The 21,110-nt window shown below is 41.9% G+C and overlaps 2 protein-coding genes across 3 annotated transcripts in view; both read right to left on the bottom strand.

Annotated features, from left to right (window-relative positions):
- F10 (coagulation factor X) overlaps nucleotides 1–4,918 on the bottom strand; it is a 21,923-nt gene extending 17,005 nt beyond the window's left edge. Inside the window, exons 1-3 of one of the 2 annotated variants that reach the window (XM_019525217.1) lie at nucleotides 4,810–4,918; nucleotides 2,573–2,733; nucleotides 864–888 (exon numbers count right to left, since the gene is read on the bottom strand). In XM_019525217.1, the coding sequence (XP_019380762.1) occupies nucleotides 864–888; nucleotides 2,573–2,733; nucleotides 4,810–4,879 (256 nt within the window). In that variant the 5' untranslated portion in view covers nucleotides 4,880–4,918. The remainder of the gene's footprint in view (nucleotides 1–863; nucleotides 889–2,572; nucleotides 2,734–4,809) is intronic. The other variant, XM_019525218.1, reaches the window with a different exon arrangement.
- Nucleotides 4,919–6,710: 1,792 nt separating this feature from the next.
- On the bottom strand, nucleotides 6,711–19,747 carry F7 (coagulation factor VII). Its single transcript, XM_019525524.1, has 8 exons — nucleotides 19,456–19,747; nucleotides 16,298–16,458; nucleotides 15,374–15,398; nucleotides 15,163–15,276; nucleotides 13,183–13,326; nucleotides 11,418–11,524; nucleotides 10,298–10,418; nucleotides 6,711–8,739 (listed from the first exon to the last, which is right to left on the bottom strand). The coding sequence occupies exons 1-8, from the start codon at nucleotides 19,523–19,525 to the stop codon at nucleotides 8,198–8,200; spliced, it is 1,284 nt and encodes a 427-aa protein (XP_019381069.1). The 5' UTR covers nucleotides 19,526–19,747; the 3' UTR covers nucleotides 6,711–8,197.
- Between the last annotated feature and the right edge of the window lie 1,363 nt (nucleotides 19,748–21,110).

The following is a 21,110-nucleotide window of genomic DNA, read 5'->3' as shown; positions in this document are numbered from 1 at the left end:
AAAGGGATGTAAGTAGCAGTATCCCAGGCTTAGGAAGCGCTGAAAGGGCATGCATGTCAGAAGCTTTAAATTTGAGACTCCAAGCAAATGCAGAAAATATAGTTTGATGCTATATCTCTGTGAACTGGACCCTATTATTCAGTTTGATATATAAATACATCAGTGATTCTCAACCAGGGTGTCACAGAACCTTGGGGTGCCATGAATAGCTTTTAAGGATACCATGGGGTGCCACACAATATTAGCTGTATTAGGTATGCAAATACCTATGCACGATTCACAAGATAAACCCAGAAATTTCAAATAGGAACTCATAGGGCATGTCTACACGTCACCGTATGGTGCCATTGCTATAGTGCCATGCTTTAGTACTTCCTTTCAGAAGGAAAGTATGGAGTAGTGCGCTATAAGCGGGAAAGGTACCGCTACAGTGATGTACAGGCGATCACTTGTAGACCCATGTGATCGCTACATTGCGATAGTGCATGTAGCGCTGTAGGATGATGTATACATATGCCCACAGTGTCAAAAACATTCTGATCCATTGTGGTCTTTCTGAGTACTTCACAACTGATAAATTGATCTACCATTTTTCTGTAGTCAAGACACAAGTGAAAGGTAAGACCTAGCATTTTGCAAGGGGTGCCTTAAGCCTAAATAGGTTGAGAACCACTGGCATACATGAATAATGATCACCTTGCAAATAACATTTCAAACATAACCACGAAAAGATCATCAGTTTTGTTACTTGTTTATAAACATTTTTTTAAAAATAAAGTGTTTCTGTCTTGGTTTCCAGTATTATCGTTCTTCACTCTTAGAAAATATATATATTATAAAGTAAACTTGAAAGCATTCCTTACCTACATATATATTCCAGAATTCTTCCTAAGGGAAGGGAAAACAAGTTTTATGACAGTTAGTGAACTGGACTCTAAAACCTAAGTGTCATACAAATAGAATTGCTTACAGAATGGTGTTCCTAGATTATTCTCATTTAAAAAATGTAACCAAAACTGAGCAACTCAAACCACCATGGCCTTACCCCCTGAAACAAGAGGGCTTTTCCATAAACATTTTCCTTAGAGGTTCTTTGCAATAACTTATACTGAAAACAGGGTTCCTGTTTTTTTGTGTAACTTCCCATTGACTTTAACAGGAATGACTTCTGTCCCAATATTGCTGATCCCCAGAGTCCCAAAAACATAAGACAGGACTTTCCTTTCTTTGGGCTCCTACCCCACTCCATCTTCCACACCTCCCCAGCAAAGTACTACTTTTTGCCTTCCAAATATTCCTTGTGTTCCCTTTCCCAGTCACTCCATTCTCTCTGATGCCCAGTCTCCCCATCACTTCTCTTAACTCCTACACATCTCTTCCTCCTTTCTCTTATTCTTCTTGCTTCCCACTTCCCACTTCCTATTTCCTTCTTTTTCTGCCTTTATTTCCTGTTGCCAAGCAGCAAGGCAACACCAGGAGCCAGAACAACATCTACAGTTAGCAGTGCTCCCAATTTAGTAGCTGATTTTCTTGCTGCCCCATGGTGAACATTATTCAAGGGCCTTCATCTTGCTTCTACTTCTGCCAAACTACAGGCTCCTCAATGCTGGCAGACCTAGACCTCTTCCACCCAGAGTCCTCTTGTCTAATATCCAAGGCAGGGCTGTCCAACTGGCAGCTCATGGCCTGCATCTGTGTAGCTGTCCATGTGGCAGTGGTGAGGTGGGGGTTCATGCTAGTCATGTGGCAGAAGTGTGTGTGTGTTGGGGTGGGCTCACACTGCTCCTGCAGCAGGGGTGGTTACAGGAGAGCTATGCCTGGCAGGGTCCTGAGGGGCTCTCCAAACATGTGGCCCAAGGTCTGTGACTGGTGTGATGTGTGGTCCCTGGTTGCTTTGAAGTTGGACAGCCCTGACTAAGGGCATACTTTGTTCCTAGGGGAATGCTGGCAACAGGGCAGCATACAAATCAGGGTGATACCTAAAGATTATAAAAGGGGTACATCATCACCCAGTACAGCTAGTAAGTCAGTTTAAAAAGACCTGTCAATAAGACATATTAGCACATTATATTTTCTGGAAAAAGATATAGTATGTCTACAAGAAGTGGAAGTTCTCCTGTAATGTCCCTATCTCACCAACTCTCCACCCCTTGTCAAATCTCATCTGTGAACTCAGGTTCCCATTTGCTCATATATCTGAATGCTTAAAGGGTGCTGCAACCAGTCAGGAAGGAAAATCTGTGGTTTATGCTTATCTTTAGAGATACTTTACATTTATGATTAAACAGGTCAGAACATTAAAGAAAGTGAACAGAAAGGCTTTCATATAGTCTGACTTGGAAGACCCAAACTATGAGTAGATGCCTTTTCAGATTTTGTATGATTCTTCCTGCTCTTCTGGCATCATAAAATCAAACTTGGCAATCTTTCCTACTTCTCCCGGGAAGAGAGAGAAAAAGACTAAAGTTGTCCTATGAATTTGTGATTTTAGGTACCCGGTTTGAAAGACTCTAAGAAAACATTTCAGTTTGGAAAATATAGGCCCATTTGTTTGATGATGCTCTGTCCTTACTGTTTTCTCTTGGTTTTCAAAGGCTTCCCTGGCCTCTTCTTTGTTGCAGACTTCCTCCTTACATTCTCTTTCAATATCCCCTTTCTTGAACTCCTCAAATAATGAATAAGCACGCTTTGTTCTTTCCAAAAACATATTTGCAGTTTCTTTCTTTAAAAATACTGAAAGGAAACAAAAATGACTTATTTTAAAATTTGTCAAGAAACATTACCAGTGCACCTTCCTCTGGCCAGGGCACTTTTCCAACACATCCTTTGAAGGGTGCCATGAAATGTCAGGAGATAATCAGAAAAGCTAAGTAGATGAACACAAGCCTGAATGATCCCCCACCTTCACTTCCCAGCTCCTCTGTAAGGAGGTAAGTGTGAAATATATAATTAGTTTTTGAAGTTGGGTGCTACCTCATTGACAAACATTATGGAGGATGCCTTGAATCCAGTGAAGGGTGCTTTGAGTTAAAAAAAAATTGAGAATGACTGGTCTAAGGTGCCCTGCCTTCCCTCTCTCTTAGATATGAACACTGGGTTTATATAAAATAAACAAGGTTTGCTCAGAAACAGTTCCTCTTGGCTACCCAGGTAGTTGCACCTGAGTGGAAGCATGGACCCTATCCCAGTGGTTTTCAACCAGGGTGCCATAAGATCTTTGTAAGGGTGCTGCACGGCGCCAGGTAATATAAGCACTGTTAACAGCTGCACCCAGAGATTCCAAACAGGAGCCCATAGCATCAAAACCCTTCTGAGCTGTTGCAGTCTTTCTGAGTTTTTTTGCAATGGAATTGCTCCATTATTTTTCTGTTGTCCCAAAATGAGTGAAAGCAAAGAACACACATTTTCCCAGGGATGTTGTGCATCTCCAATAATAATAACCCAGAGGGGCAGATTCTGCCATCATTAGGCACAATGAAGCAATATTTTATTATTGTATGGAGTCAGATCAATGCTGATTGTATGTAAGACTGGCAAAGTGTGAGTGTTTGGTTAAATGATTTCTAGCTCACTGTTTATTCACTAGCTTGTTTGTTCTTAAAGTCATTTTCCTTCTCTTTAGTTGTGAGGCAGTGACAGGCTACAGCTGGTGTCTATAATCTCTATATTCCTGTGCCCGCACAGTATTATTATGGGGGTGGGGGGTAAAGGAAGATTTTAACATAAATGTAGCTGCTGGCTTGTTGTGTTGATAAGTCTTGCCTTTTTCTTTCCTATTGGTTCTGCAGTGTTTTCATCCTCAAAACGTAGGTGGGCAAGTAAGGCAGAACAACCTAGAAACATGCAAAGGCCATTATTTTGGAACCTAAACAAGCTGACAATGAAATCTCCCCAATGCAGTGGCTTTGGAGAACGGCGTTATAGCACCATTAAAAAAAAAAAAAAGGAAAGACCAAGTAAATTTTTGCTCCTGTTAAAAACTGCTACGGTCACTGACAACTGAGATGCATAACTGAGGCAAGGCAGGAAAATGGGGGAGAAAGTCTGATTTTCCTAAGTCCCTAGTACTGCTGTAATACCCAAGTGCCTCAGTCTCCAATGCAGTTGCCCACCCAGCTTCCCTTTGGGGTACAGAAGTGCTACCACCCCCAGTTGACAATCCTGATTTGGCAGATGGGGAACTGAGATACAGAGAGACCCACATAACATCCCAAAGGAAGCCTATGGCAGAGTAGAGAAGACAAGGAATTCATTCCCAGGCTGGTGCCCTCTGCCCTGCGTGGAGCCCAGGAAACTCTCCACCTATGTGGTACCTCCTTGCCGGGAGAGCTGGGATTCACCTGCTCTTCCAGGAAGGCTGGCAGGTAAATGCCAAGACCCTCACTGAAACGAAGATGTGAGCCCCACAGGGGCTGGCTGCCTCTCCTTCAGGAGCTTTTCTCCCCATCTCTTTACCCTGCAAGTCTTCTCTTTCAGTCACTTCTCCGCCTCTCCTCCTTCCCCCCTGCAGATGGATGCCTCTCCCCCACTTCTTTGGTGGAAGCCCTTGCTTTTCCTCCCCCCTGCCCAGCTGGCAGCCCCCCTCCTGCAGGCAGCTGGCTGGAAGGGGGCTCCCCCACATCTGGCCCCTGCATGCAAGGAGCCCCCCCCGGGGCTGTAGTAGGACATCTCCCCTACCCCCAACCAAGGGCATTTCAGCTCTCCCCAGCTGGTTTGGCTTGGGAGGGGGCTGGCACAGACGTGCAGCAGCCCCATCAAGAGGTCCCTTCTCCCGCCGAGCCCCAAGCACAAAAGGCGAGAGCCCCTCACCGCTCCCGTGAGCTCCAAGCCGATCCCCCAGCGCGGCGCAGAGCAGGATGAGAAGCAGCTGGCCCGCCATAGTGCCCAGCTGTGCACAGCACTCCTCCCCGCGCGGCGGGGCCGAGCAAGGTCCAACGCCCCGACCTGCACCTCCCCGCGGCGCGCTGCTGCCTCGGCCGGGCCCGGCCCGCGCTTCCGAGCCTGCTCTGACTGGAGCCCGTGCTTCCAGGAGGGGTTTCCCCTACCCGAAACGTTGCATTTGCAGACTCGAAGCCAGGCGGAATGCTAGCAGCCCAGCGGCTCTCCTTGCCTCCTTTTGGGGTTCGTTGTTCCCTCAGGCTCAGCCCCTCTGGGTCCCAAAGCACAGGTGAAGAAGATGTCCCAAAGCTCAAGGTCCTGTTTTGAGAGAGACCCCTGCGAGGCAAGGCAAGGCAAGGCAGCAGTAGAAAAGCTGCCGGGTGGAGAAGGCAAAGTGCCCTCCTGGCACTTCGATGGCAGGGGAAACACTGCGGCCCTGGGGCCATGCAGGCAGTTTTCCTTAAGTGCCTGGGGGATAACCGCTCTTCTGGCACAGTTTAGTACCCGCCGAGGTGTTGGGGCTTAAAGCCCACTTTATGGAAAGGGGAGGCTCCTCCCTAGCTTGCCCCTGCGGCCGTATGGCTGAGGGCAGGTGAAACTTGGGGGCATCTGAATCCCAAGCCTCGGGGCTTTGGCCTGCACGTAGGATGCCTGCCAAAAAAGTTTGAAAATATCTAAAGCTCCTGGGGGGTGGGGGATGTTTGCCAGTTGTAGGGCTACTTATGGTTCTGGACTGACTCACAGATTTGGACTTGAGTTGGCTGATCTGGCTCAGAATATGAAAAATGTCTTTAAAAAACCCCAAAACTTGGCTAATTTTTCTTTGGGAGATAATAGGCCTGGGGAAGGAAGGGCAGTAGGGTGCTTTATGATACCGCAGGCAAGGTTCTCTGGGTAAATCTGACACCTTTTATCAGACCAACTCGAATAGGTGGAAAAATTCTTCTTTGCAAGCTTTCGGTATAAATACGATATATTTATGATATTGCAGAACACAAGCGGACTAAATAGACAGGAGTCATTAGTAAAGAAAAAAAGTTGTATTTGATTCTTATGATGTTACGAGGTGATGTCTTTCACAGCCTCTTGCTGCCATCTGCGCTAGAAGCAAGAAGCTCACAGAGGTAGGTTTGTCTATAAGTGGCACAGCTCACCCATGACAGGAACCGCCCCATCCCAGTGGTCCTGCTTCTGAGGGAAGGGGTGGAGATGTCCATATGTCACTGGCCTCTACAGGATGAGCAACTGCCTCATGCCTGCAATGTACAGTGCCCACTCTTTTTTAGTTTCTTCCAACATCTTCAAGGGGGAGGACTGGAACTAGTTAATTCATTTTTAGCATATTTTCAGTATTTAATACCAGGAAAGTCACCTGGTAAACCTGATGATTTCCTCTTCTCCCCCTCCTACCCACATCAATCCCTGGGTCCAAAAATAATTTGCTAAAGCTAAGCAGCGTACTGTATTCTGCCCTTGCATTCACCTGCCATTTAAGTTGTCTGAGAGATCCCTGGCGTACACTGGGGTGTTAGGAACTCCCATACTTCTGTGTGCAGGATCCTGTCTTGTACTTACTGTCTAGCATTTTGTCTTGTCAGGTTTTAAATAACACAATTGATGCTGTTTTCACCATGTGCTTTGGGGACCATTCCTCAATCAAATTCCTCAGTTGCTGTCAGGAAAAGTTGCATAGTATATTGTCTCAGTCTTCCTTCTCATGATTTCACAATGTTGATCTGGCACTAGGTTAGGTTATTCTTTTCTTGGCATTCACATCTTTGATATCTTTGTAGTCCTCTGTCAAATCCTTTCCATTTTACACATTATAAAACTTCAGTTACATTCAAAACTTCTTTAATAAATCAGGTTATTCAGACCCCTCATCATTTTAGTTGTTCTTTCCTGAACCATCTCCTGTTTGTCAGCATCTTTCTGTAGATTAATTGACTACTTATGTTACCAACATCTTCACAATGGATCTATGTACAGAGGATCAATTAAATTGCTACACTGGGATTCACTGCTTTAGGTTATTTTTGCTCTTTTTGGATTTGTTTGTTGTATTGCTTCATTGAAGAATGAGATTTTATTTGCTGGCCCATATGCCCTGTAGACCTTTTCTTGTTAGCTTCCTTCTGTCTTCCCTCCCCCATTAAATATCTGTGTTTTGAATTAACTTTCTCCCTGATGCATTAGTTTCATTTTTCCAAGCTGGATCTCCTTTTGTTATTTTCTTCCATGTTTTTACTGTCTCTAGGTCCCTTGATCTTATTTCTCTGTCCTCAGTGGAATTTGGAGCTCTTCCAAATTGAATATAGTTTTTTTATTATGAACTGTATGCTGCCACTTCTATACTGTTAATTCAGATATTAAATAAAAAGAAACCCAACATGGATCTGTGCAGTACCCTGCTACCAGCATCGTTTCATCTCAATACATTACCATTTATCAGCATTTCCCATTCTTAAGTCAGTCCTTTGTGATAATGCTGGTATCATAATTTATTTGAATAAACTTGGAGAGTTATAAGATTTCATCAGACACCCATTAAAATGTTTTCCTAAAATACCAATCTATTATATCTGCTGTTTTCCCTTAATTTGTTAAGCTGTTTTCAAAATGGTATTTGGAGCTAAATTTACAAGTGTGTAATGCAGCCTCTAATTGTGCACACTATTTCATGTACTATCTTGTGCCTGTGAAACTTATCATTTGCCCATGCAACCAGATACAGCCTTCAGTACGCAGCTGGTCAGAATGAGGTGAACAGAACAGTTTCTTCTAGTCTTAAAAATCTATTAACCTATACATATAGGTGACAAGCCTTAGTTTGAGTGTCTTACCAGTGAAATGTGGTAAACCTTCATGTCGCCTGTCCTCATCATGTACTCAGTAATGTTATACCAAAGCAAAGATAAATTTAAATCAGTTATTGTTTGCCATTCAAAAATCTGGGGTCAATATTAAAATGGCTAACAAAATAGTACAATATTGTTTATGTACAAAAATAGAAACCAAGCCTGAAATGAACCTTTCTCACCCTAGAGATTTAGCAAAGCTTGCTCCTTTCAAGGTCTGTCAACTGCATTTACAGTTGTAATGGAAGCTTGTGCTCATGATTTTTGAATAATATAAAACTCTAAATTACTGGCAAGGCAGACATATGAACCAAATTGGAATTAGATTTGTATCAAACGATCACTTAAGTGTTAGTATAATTTTCTTATGATGGTAAAAGATGCTAGAGAGGGAAGTGTGAAAGATAGGTTGAAGGACAATGCAATTCAGAGATGATCTGGATGCAGGGAAGCATGGTGGCTTAGGAAGCCATGTGGTTTTTTAACCATTCAGTATACCTGGAAACTCTTGTATAAACACCATATGTGCCTTTGGTAGCACACCCCTTTCCCCAACTGACAATCCCTGTCAAAAACCAGGTGTTTTTGTACTTTGTAGCATGAGGTCCACCGCTGTCACCCTTGCAGGAGTCTTTAGTCCCAGAAAGGTCTCCAGCACAGAACATGTTTTCTGTGATATTTAAGTTGGTCTCTTCCATACATTGTTTTGTCTTTACACGTGGCAGGTCAACTCTCATAAGAACGGCAGCAGTAGCACCTCGCTCTATGAGACGCCCCCATCCACTCACTGTGGAGTATCTAATGGAGGACAGCTCACGCTCTGAAAACTGACTTTCAGGCAGACATATTGGTACCACGTAATCAGTGAAGTTAACAGTCTTCTCCAGTTGCAGCAGGGCAATGTCATGTTCGACTGTGGCTGAAGAATACTTTTCATGAATTATGATTTTAGTAACTGTCCTCTCTTGCTCGCTTTCCTCTTCCTGATTTATTCTGTGTTCACCTACAAAAGTAATTATGACCCCAGTCATGTTTAGATAGAGAGCCAACTCTTCAACTTCACAGAGCTTGTGTAGAAAGAGATTTCTTTACTTCTTATTTTATTACATTCCCACCCTTTCTATTGCATCCTGCTTTTTAAAATGTTTTTCCTTGGTTCACCAGAAATAGTTCTTGTTACCCCAAAAGGTCTGTGCCTTGGCTTCTTCCTTCCTTTCATGTTTCTCCCTTTGATTGGAGCTGTGCAATAGGGTTCAGTTACAGAATTGCAACGGAAGGCTACAACACACATAGTCTGTGTTTCTGAAGCAAGATGACAGAAGTGGATACTATTTCACTTCAGTCTATTACTTTATTGAAGCACACACCTTGGCTATTACACAATTAACTCATAGTAAAGGTCAGAATGGACTAGTCTCCCTGACAGTTATTTTTGTAACTGTGTGTAATTTCACCTGCCACCCCCTGGGAGACAAGTTCCTCCTTCATGTAAATCCCTAGGCACCTGTATTCCCTAGCTGTAGGAGGAACAGAAAATCAGAGTGTAGTCTCTGCAACCTAGTGAATTTATCCCACATGTGGAAGTCACTCAGGAGCATCCATCAGCTTCACATATAAAGGAGATGTAGGTCAGGCATAGGAGAGCCTGAAGTGTTGCCCGTTCTCCACTTGACTGGCCAATGGATCCTAGAGAGAAAAACCTTTTTTGCTACACATTAGGCATGTCTACACGAGATGTTTACTGCAGAGTTGACTAATCAGATCCAGAGTAAACGTCTTGGCATCTACACGTGTGGCCCTGTTAAGCCACAGGGAACCAATAAACTCAAGACTTTTTACTCTGCAGCATCACGCATATAGATGATAATGTAGCTGGCTGGTGCACGAGGGTGCTCAGTACAGGGGCTGCCTGCCAGCTAGCCCTACAATGGAGAATGCTTGTACCCCAGCTAGCCCCGCCACAGCATGTTGATTTAGGTCAGAGCAGCCCTGGGCTGGCAGGCTGACCACTGGGACCATGTGCCACCTGGTGCTGCTCCAACCCAGCTCAACATGCTGTGGTCCCAGGTGCATATTCAAATTGTGCTCCACATTCATTGCACATGTAGATGTACCTCTTGATGACAGACTTCCTGTGGCTCACTGACCATGGCTGTCACCAGCCTCCAATCCTTAAGAGTGGATTTCATGGCACAGAGGCAGAAACTGTTCACATCTTTGCATCACCCCATTACAATGGGGTTAATACTGCAAGTTTTGAGCCACTCCTGGTCAAATGCTAACACTCTTGTTTTATGAGACTTTTTAAAGACTTATTTTATGGCTCAGGTCCAGTGTGAGGAATCTGAGGTACTGCTAACTGCTGCAGTTGCATATTGTATTTTGTAATCCATTTTGAAAGCTATTTATTGTCTTTAGCATTTAACCCCTCAAAATATTTTCCACTAAATAATTTGGAGTATCTCTCCTGACTTCAGAGAAGTTACTCTGGGTTTTTGGACATGTAAGAGTATATCTTGGGGCCCCAAACCTTGAGAAACTGAGGAAAGAAGAATGCATACCGAATTTTATCTTCAGTTGTTTGACGTTTGCTTTTTCTACACAGTGAGCTGCAGTAACTACCCAGTTTGGAGCCAGGAGGGAACCCCCACACTGTTCTTTGAGATTCTGTATTATCAGAGCCTGCAAATACACAACCAGAATATTTATGTTTTATAGCAATTTGCTGGGTCTGCAATTCTATACAAGTTAAAGAAAGCATCTATCTGTTGTATTCATATGACCATGAGATTATTTAAAATAACATTTGATTTTTGGTTGAGATGTGTAATCCCAAGGGCCCTTTGCTCAGAATACAAATGTAAGACTGGATCTTTTAGTAATTCAAGGGGATATAAAGGGGCTTAAATATCCATCTTCCAGCGAAAGCTAACAGGAGGTGGGCATTTAACTCCTATGGGTTCCTTGAAAATCTGGGCAGTAGTTCTGTGGGAATTCTTGTAGATGAAGGTACTTAGCAGGGGCAATAGTATTAGATATGGCACCAAATAATGGCACCTTGGCAATGATGGTATGTTTTGTCCTTTGGTTTTTTTTAACAGGATACCTAAGAAGCTAATTTGCAATATGTTATTAAAACAGTCAGTCATAACATGAATTACACATTTCCATTTTCTAAAGGAAAAATTTCTGGACTGGCTTTTTGTACAGTTTTGCGATCATTTATGTTGCTAATTTCTCTTTTCTTTTCTTTTTTCTCTCATGTTGGAAAACATTAGTCACCTCCATTCCATGGGACATGGTAGAAAAAGTCTTCCCTCAGATTCCCTCATATTAACTTTCCATATTTTGCCCCAGGGCTTCACATGAGAAACTGCACGAGACACAAAACTAAGCCACAAGACCAAGAACTTAATGGGCAGAGAGTGGAGGAGGCTGAATTACTATTTCACTCCAGCAAAAACAGCCACTTCAGAGTAAGGTTGAGGCAGGTGATATTGAAGGGTTTGGAGCTTATGTTACCTTAAGCTGTGCCCTAACTGTTCTACAGATGAAGAGAGGACTTTGTTATCAAGCTCTGACAATCCTGCATCTTTCACAAGGGCCCAACTGCTGAAAAAGTATTAAATGAGAAAAAAATGCACCCCTCCCCCCAAACAAACCACAACATTGAAGACTCACCTGCCATGGACATACACCTGGAGGACATTCTGTACCACCCACAATTCTCCCTTCCTCAGTTTTATTTATTTTTGCCAAAACAGGTATTTTCCCACAAGGATAATCCACTTTGGAAAACAACAGAAGTATAATAGTTACAATAATGTGACTCAATACAGTGAATTTGTCAGAAAACCCTGTGCTGGGGTAATTCCATTAAACTTCTTCAGTGGAGTTATTCCTGGTGGCATAGGATTAACTACTCAGAAGTTACTCTAAATAGCTCAGCAAGTTAAGTGGTCTTTTAATTCTCTCTGGATCCAGTTTTCTCTAGATCCTTCATGGTACCTGGGTCTGCTGCTATTAAACATTCTGTTCTCCCTTGTCCTGGAAACCCTGTAAGATGTATGCAGGAGGGGGTACTCTCTGACCCACTTTGAGAGCAAGGCCCTGATTTGTATTCTATGACAAACTGGGCGTGTTTACATGTGAAATTAATTCAACTGAATAAACTCCAGCACAGTTTGTATCAGAGTTTATTGCTCCCAGGTGCAGTGGTTACACTTATGCCTGGGACTGCGGCATGATAAACTCAGGTGGTACAACTCTGGTTGACAAGCCTGGGGCTGCTGGGAAATTATAGGCTACTCAGTTTGACCTTGCTACTGGATAAAATTTTGGAGAATCTTGAAAGTGTCCAGAGAAGGACCACAAGAATGATTAAGGGCCTGGAGGACAAACCTTATGAGGAAAGACAAAGGGATCTGGGACTGTTCAGCCTGGGGAATAGAAGACTGAAATGGGACTTGGTTGCCATCTATAAGTATGTAAGGGGTGAATATCAGGAGCTGGGAGAAAAACTGTTCACTAGGGCACTCCAGGGGAGGACCAGGAGCAAGGGCAATAAACTGTGAGAGGATGGTTTCAGGTTGAATATAAGGAAGAACTTCTTTATGGTAAGGGTGATCAGAATCTGAAATAGACTTCCCAAGGAGGTGGTGCAGTCCCCAGCCTTGGAAGTCTTCAAGAGGACACTGGACAGACACCTTGCTGGGATCATTTGATCTCACCACTATTCCTGCCCAGAGCAAGGGGGTTGGACTTGATCTTTTGAGGTCCTTTCCAGCCCTGTATTTCTGTGATTCTATGACCCAGCTCAATGTGCTGCATATGGACTGGCTGGGGCATGAGCCCCTGCACTGGAACACCCCTGTGACCCAGCCAGCCCCATCGGCATCTACATGTGTGTTGTGGCACACTAAATGATGGCACCATTGGATAGTATTTATTTTGGGCAGTACTATCCCATGGTGGTGTTTATGAGTTTACTGCAGCCTAATAGGGCTGCACATGTAGATGCTGACATTGTATTGTGGAGCTAATTAGGCAACTCTGCAGTAAATGTCTCATGTAGATGTGCCCACTGGATCTAAAATCTCTTAGATTCTGCAGCACCCAGACAGTAAAAACCTGTGCTCAGTGAGGTCAATCCTAGCCACTAACTTTAGTGGGGCAAGGATTTCATTCTGATGGGGTGGAATTTCAGATAAGTCCTTGTACTTAAAGAGTGTCCTACTAACCAGCTCAAGGCAGCTTCCTGCATAATACATAAATTTTTTTGGCTTGCTTTTCTGAGGTTCCTAACTCTTCTCTTGGACTTTTATGAAGAGTGGGGGATGACATACATGTCTATCCTGGCTTCTGAAATATACTCTGTGGGCTCAGACACCTAATATAGATGCTTTAGTTCTTTATTGGATTTAACTCTTGATTTACAGAACCTTACCATGGGGAATACAGGACACTTCATCACTTGCTAGCTTGTAACCTTCTGCACAAAAACACGTTCGTTTTTCAGTTGAGTTCAGTTCAGTGCAATAGTGTTCACATCCACCATTGTCATATATGCATTTCAGTAAGTCATCAAAACCTAAATAAGGAAAAATGCATGTGTGTTTGTAAGTGTGAAATTTACTGCAATCTCCATTATTGCCAGGATGGTCAAAGACAGGTAGGCAAGTGCAAGTAAATGTTAATGGCAGAGCTGCACAGAATTAGAACTAAATTCTCCAGCACAAATTAAACAGATCAAAAGTTTGCCTTAAAAAGCATTCCATTAAAATTCTTTGCTAATAGGTATCACAACATATTATCTACAATATTGTAATTCCTTCCTATTCTTAGAGCTAGATATAATTGTAGTAACTGTTATTAAATGTTCCTATATTAACAATAATGTTTTCCTCTCCCCCACAAGAGCACTCTGGAAAGGCCACTGGATAATTGATTGCACAAGATGACATCTCTTCTAGAGAAAAGACATATTTGAACATTTTGGTATTCCAGCCATCTGAATAGCTGAACTTTAACAGGTATTTTGTAAGAAATATTATTAATTATGTGACAGGCAAGGATATTTTTGGGGGTGATAACTTTTATTGGAGCAACTGCATGGGATATCCTAGATCCCTGTATGGGAGATATTTTAGTCAAGTTTTTGAACCCAAAGTACTCTACTTCAGCCATTATTACTTAGCCAGATTTATTAGCAATACAGTACTTAGCCAGAAGTTGTCTCCACTCTGGAGACACTAGCAGCTGCCATAGGGAACAATACTGTACAAAAAGAATAAGCACAGGGTGTGACATAACCTTTCCAGGTAGGATTCACTTTAAGGAACAGTTTCATTTTCTGAAGTTTTTTTTTGGAGAAGGAGGAGTAATGAGGAGCCTTGCAGATATTGATTGCAGACTGTTCTAGGGGGACTAGCATGCACAGGTGGTAAAAGTTAGGAATGGGCAAGAAAGTGAATGGCTAGGATGGATGACTAGAATAAGGTAAAAGAGAAGAGATGAGGGTAGAGATGTAGGCTGGGCTTGGCATGATGGAGTCCCTTTGTAAAGATCATTAATGGTAGTCAGAGACAATATTTAGGGAGTCCAGTATATCTGCAAGCTCCTAATCTTTCTTTGGGCCTCCAGTATTCTGCTATTACACAGAGTGACTGAAATTAACTCTAGTAGTCAATATACAGTCAAGAGTCTCAACCAGAGTGCTGCAACACCGTATGGTGTCTTGAGATCCTTTTAAGGATGCTACAAGGAACCATGCAAAATTAGCATTGTTAGGTGTGCAAATACCTACACAAGAGCCACAAGAAAAAGCTAGAGATTTCAAATAGGAATCCATAGTGTCAAAAATATTCTGACCTATTGTGGACTTTGAGTTCTTTGCAACAGGAGAACTGCTTTATAATTTTTTCATAGTAAAAAATGTGTGAAAGTGAAGAGCTTGCATTTTCTGAGGGGTGCCTTGTGTGTAATGAGAGGTGACTTAAGTCTAAAAGGTTAAGAACCACTGGTATAGAGAGTTAGGACTAATGCCCATTGAAATCAATAGGAAAACCTCTGTAAGTTCAGTAGGGTTTTTCTGTCCCCATATGCTTTCAAGACCCTAGTCTTATTTACTTGGCTACACAACATTTCCATTTTCAAGCCAACACACCACTAGAATTTAGTTACAGAAAAGTTTCTTTTTCTTCAGGTCAGAAAAGTGAACTTCTCAGAAGATCCATGTTGTGTAATAAGTATTCTGCTATTACACAGAGTGACTGAAGTGCCAGTATGCTAGATTCCTTTATAGCACAATTAACTACAGCAGTCATACATTCTGTGCAGGAATGGTACACAGTAATAAAGTTTGTTCCATTTGTCAGAATACCTGGTATTTGAATTATGCTTTTTTTCAAGATTTGCAATTGCTTACCTTTTTCACAATTTTTGCCCTCATAATCCTTAGGACAAAAGCAGACATAATCCTGAGCTTCATTAAAGCATGTCCCACCATTCTGACAAGGATTGGGATCACACTGGTTCCTAGCTGCAAAGAAAACAAACATTCAGCATCAGTCTGGTTTATAGGAAGAAATGCCATAGTATAATTTCAGGTATTGTTAGAGCATATAAAATTCCCCTACCAGTATAGATGTGCCAGAATTGCATCTGGAAGAAAAAGAGGAAAATTAATTCTAACAAGAATAAATTCAAAGAATTTCTATGGCCTGTATTACATAGGAGAAGAGATTAGATTATCACTGTGGTCCCTACTGGCCTTACAATGTATGAATCAGTGAAAATAGGCGTAAGGAAATTCTCTATATATGGTTTGTCATTTCATATACCAAAGGCCATGAACACTGGTGATACTGTATCTAACAGATTATATGAATGTTGCACCAAGCTAGTGAGAAGGCAACTAAATTTGCAGCTTTGAGCAAAGGACAGAAATTACATATAAACAGGTAGAAGTGATCAGAAACTGGTTCAAATCTGTGACACAACAGAAGTTCAGTGCACATAAGCCACTATCAAAATGTCTGAAACAGGTTTAAGATAAACCTGGATGGATGTAGTATCAGACTTAACTGATTTAGGTGAAATCAGTTGATTGGACTTCTGTCCTAGATCTCCACTGGATTCAAGTTAACTCACAATCCCCCATCATCCCAGGATACTTTGGCACCTCCCCCCACAAACCTCCTCCACCCTTGCAGGTGGGCGGGCTAGCCTTGGCCCATGCTGCAGGTGTACGGCTGCATTTCTGGAATCAAAAGTGAAGCCTTGCTTATCAGTTCAGTCTACGCAGTTTAGACCAACCTGTGAAGACTAAATCAATTTAGCCTTGGGCTTTTTGACTGTCTGTACTTAGCCTTTGAGAAAAGCAGCATCACGTTTAACAATATTAGTTTTCTACTTTCTCTGTATTTTATAATTATGATAAACATAAAGGTCCAGAGAAGGTATTTTTTAGCCCCCACAGTTTAAAGGTCAAACTTAATTAATTTGTATATGTAATCCAGGCTAAAAATCTGGCTAACATAAGACTGCTATCCATTACTTACTGTTCTTGTATGATCTAGGAAAATTTCTCTGGCTTCTTCAAATGAACACAATTCTTCTATGCATTCTCGCTCTAGTGACCCAGATTTTAGTTCCTCCAAGAAGCTATTTGCTCTTCTTTGTCTTTGGAGCAAACTGTTTGCCTCCTTTCGCTTTAAGAAGACTGAAAAGTAGAAATGATTGGACGCCTTTATTTGTTACACTTTTAACTCTTCAGAATCATGGAAAGTCAAGGAAGATTCCAGTTAAAAGGACTTTTGTATATTTTAAAACGGGGGGCTTTTTGTAATGGTGCTTAGAATATTCTCACTGTGCAACTTGCAGTATCTCTGATAGATATGTTTTTTCACCATGATGTACATATGAAGTCAACTGACAGATCTCACAATTTACGCAGGCCATAACCTTAGAAAATTTTAACAGTGCTGCATTCCAGTATCTCATGAAGGAGTGTCATGCCTCACACTAGGTTTTGTCAAAAGTAGGACAGGGTTTCCTTTAGTTCTGACACCTGAGCTACCATACTGCTGGAGAATGGAAATACAGCTCCTCTCACATATATATTATTTCTCTTTGCATAAATTTAATTATAGTCAACGTATTAAATCACATGGTAAGAGAAAGGGACATCCTTTGACCCCAGCTGACTTCCTGCCCCCGGGGTAGGGGGCTGGACTCAATGATCTTCCAAGATCCCTTCCAGCCCTAATGTCTATGAAATCTATGAAATCTATAATGCGAGACCTGAGGGCACTCTTTGTCTGAAGCTTGTCTAACATCTCGCTCAACTATACAGTTAGCTTCTCTAATAGAAGATATAACATGACTCCCCACATGTGATTGCTTCATCCTTTATCTCAAAATCTTCCACTCTTTGGACCAGCAGGAAGGCTTCTGTGAGCCATTAGTTGTCCATAGACCATAACTGAAAAACCACTAATTTAGTATAGTGGTGACCAAACTTGTATCCCATGGGTTGCATGAGTGGTGCAGGGTTGGTCCACTGGCCAGATCTAGTCCATGAGCCACAGCTGGCACTCAATCCAGTGTGCAGCCCCAGCACTACACACTGGATTAGGCCTCTGCTGCAGCCCTGTACCCCAGACCATGCCAAAAGGCCCACAGTGTTTGGAAATTTGGCAGTCAGGGAGTGGTGGCAGTGTGAATTGCTACTGAGCAGCCAGATTTCAGGACCACTGGTTTAGTACAATCCTCTCTAATTTCTTCTGAAAAAACTTGTGTGCCCTGGCAATTTCTTTGGCTGGACATTGGGGCTGGGAGAGGGCGTGTAAGGCAGAGGCAGATCCAGCCTTACTGCTACATACAACATCACCCCGCGCTGCCACCGCCTCCAAGGGGGTTACGGCGGCATGGGGTCCTGGAGACACAGCCCTGGCCTCACCCCCTGACTCTGGTGCACAGGGCCAGATGCAGGGTAGGGGGTGTATGGGGCCAGAGGTGGAGCAGTGGCACTGAGAGGTGCTGGGTGGCGGAGCTCCATCCCTGCTTGCCCCCTCCCCCCCAGTCAGTCATGATGGGCAATGGTGGGGATGGACTGGGCGGCAGTGCAGGATGGTGGGTGGTGGTGCTCTTTCCCTGCTCCCCCCCCGGTCATTCTTCATGGGCAATTGGCAAGTAATTCATACCATTGTTATAATTCATGATCATATTAATGTAGAATTCATGGTCTTTATAATATTCACGATACCCATATAATTTATAGTGAAAGATAATATTTTGTTACAATAATTCATTATATTATTATTGGCCCAATGCAGTAGTGTTTTCCTATAACTTTGTGCAGTAGAATGTACAAACAGTCCTTTTGAGTTAGTGTACAATACCTTCCTACATATTAAAGAGTTAATTCTGAAGTGTAGTGATAATTTCAATGTCAACACTGCTACTTATTTCACTTTTGAGCAGTTGAGCAGAAACCTCTAACTACTTTGGGGGATTCTAAGGAGATCTGGGATTGATCAAGGACTATTCTTAGTATATTTTCCCTCTTCAGTATGATCCCCTAAAGACAGAGATCTACCTTCCAGTCAGAAAGTGGTCTGCTTTCTGCTTTGAGAAGATTTGTGCAAGGAAAAGTTGAAACTTACTGGTGGGTGGGAGTAGGGAAGTGTGCCCTGTTCATGCTGTTTAACTGCCAACCATCACATCAGCATTAATATCATTAATATTTTTTAATACACACACAGACAAAATCAGAACAAAACAAAAAGAGAGGATTACTGCTACGTGCCATGTCCTCTAATGACAATGATTATTTTTTCTATAAACATTTGCTGAAATAGACTTTTTTCCCTTAGGGAAGTCTACAAAATAACAATTCTAACAGCAGTCTTTATTTAGTCTAGTTGCTAAAATTCTGTTTAGATGTCATTTTCACTGTTCTGTCATTGAATTTACGAGAGATAATAAATATGTGAAAGCAATTTGGAGAAGTAACTTTACTGTTATGAGAAAGTCAGTTACCTTTTGTTTCTGTTCATGTCCAGATTTGTTCTTTCAGAGTACAAGTCATTTTTCCCAGCGTTTTGCAATTGTTTGCAGTATTTTGCAATTGTTTTCTTATGCTATGTCTACTTATTCATTTATTAAAGTAAATACAGACGCATATGTAATGACCTCCTCACCCCTTCTGTGTTCATGCATGTGCATATGAAAGAAGAAAACCTTCCTTTTTCTTTTTGTATTTTTAAAAAACTGCCTGTCCACCTCAGTTGAAAAGGGATAGCGAGTAGTCTAATCTCACTAGTGCCCCTCTGGCTGCTTGGCTGCTGATTTCCAGGCATATATTAACACTACAGATAAGCCAGCAACTAACTTGTTGATTCACATTCATGTTATGCTACATATTTGTAATATCACTTTTCTAATTTCTCCCTGATTGAATGACAGCTAATTGATTCTCTGCTTTCTGTGTAATTCAATAATTGATTTTCAAATGAAACTAGAAGCAATTTTTTCACTGACATTTAAGGAGTAGACACCCATCCCAGAAGCTACAAGAGCACTAGAGTACTCATGCAGACAGCCACATTCATGAGGTATGTTTATGTACGTTTCAAACCTCCTGACATGAAAATAATGTGATTAACAAAAGAACATTTCATTGTAAATAACAGTACATCTGTTTCCTAGGACATACCTGCAGCCAGAGAAAGAGGAAACAGCAGCAAAAAGTAGAGAAGCAAAACTCTGTAGTGACAGGAAATCATGATGAAACCTAAATGCCAGTGTCCCAATAACTTGTTGACACTCCAGGAAGAACAGTGTGGCCAAAGATCTCTATATTCAATGCTTTGACCTAGAGGAAGGGGTGGAGAGTCACTACACAGAGAAAAATGAAACCTTTTACAAGGGGAAATGTCGTGATTCCCCAACACATTTTTGTAAACAAGCCAAGATGACCACTGTGAAGAACTCCTACTTGTATTGTGCAAAGACCAGGCTGAATACTACGAACTTTGCAATGCATTTTTATTAGTTACCTAACATTCCTAATACCAGTGTCAATAAATGGCTTCAATTTGAATAGCATTGTTTTATGTGCATAGCCACTCAAGCTATGCACAAAATACCTTGAGTTGGCAGAATTCCAAGTTTCAGGCTTATTGGCGTAAATGGGATTGCATTGTTGATGCTTAACAGTATTGGTCCATACATATTCTTTTACTTCATCACCACTGTTACTCCAAACTACTGCCTGACACTACTATGAAGCACTAATTAACTAACAAGAAGGGTCAAGTCCTGTTTTGCTCTGTTCTTTTTGCAGTTAAGGAGTCATATAATATATATTGGTGTGTACAAATATCTTAAGAAATATTGAATAGAAGAGGTGATTGGAGAAAAAGTTATATTTCATTAATCTTTTCAGTGGTTTTGCTGAATGTGGTCTAATCCACAGCCAAAGTTTTATCTGGAAAACAAGCATTGCTTTGAATTAATAAGTATCAAAGACTAATAACTTCAGAATAGAGTTTGCAAAGATTTGCTTAAGATATCAGCAATGGTAGGATTGTATTTGTCTTTGGAGACTGAAGCATTCCATAGGGACCGGTTCCTTTTATGATTCTACTTTTTTAGGATAAAGGAAAGTGGAGTCTCTGTGTATGTCAGTGTAATGAAGGGAATGAGGCAGACAAGGGTCTTTGGGTCAATCTGATATCTTTTATTAGATGAACTCAAATAGTTGGAAAAATTCTTAGCAAGATTTTGGGTACAAACACCCATCAGTGTCTCACTTCCAGGAGTGACACACACACAGTGGGTTTTTGTTTTGTTTATTCTTATTATTTCTTTGGGTTTATTTCCTTGGCAGCCCAGCACATAGAACAGTGATTCTCACCTAGGGTGATGTGGTACCCTGGGGTACCTTGACATCCTTTCAAGGGTGCTGTGTGGTGCCACACAATATTAGTACTGTTTGGCATGAGAAAATTACAAGATAAATCCAAAGATTTCAGATAGGAATCCATAGTGTTACAGGCATTCTAACCTGCTGTAGTCTTTCTGAGTTCTTTGCAACAAAAGAGTTGCTCTATTATTTTTCTGTAACCAACAAATAACTGAAAACTAAGGGCTAGCATTTTCCATGGGGTACCTTGAGTCTGAAAAAGTTGGCATGCCTAACAGTGCTGACATTGTGTGGCACCCTGGAAAATCACAAGGCACATAAGGGTGCCCTAGCACTGCCTTAGACATGCTATTTTTGTAGCACTACAAAAAAATAGATGGTTATGCACAGCTCCCTGGCTGCAGTTTGACAGAGTCACCACAGAGGCATGCTCTCCTGTGAGG

The sequence above is a fragment of the Gavialis gangeticus genome, unplaced genomic scaffold (assembly GCF_001723915.1).
Source record: "Gavialis gangeticus isolate Ggan-Ray unplaced genomic scaffold, GavGan_comp1, whole genome shotgun sequence".
NCBI lineage: Eukaryota > Metazoa > Chordata > Crocodylia > Gavialidae > Gavialis > Gavialis gangeticus.
This window is presented reverse-complemented; position numbering and strand designations above follow the sequence as displayed.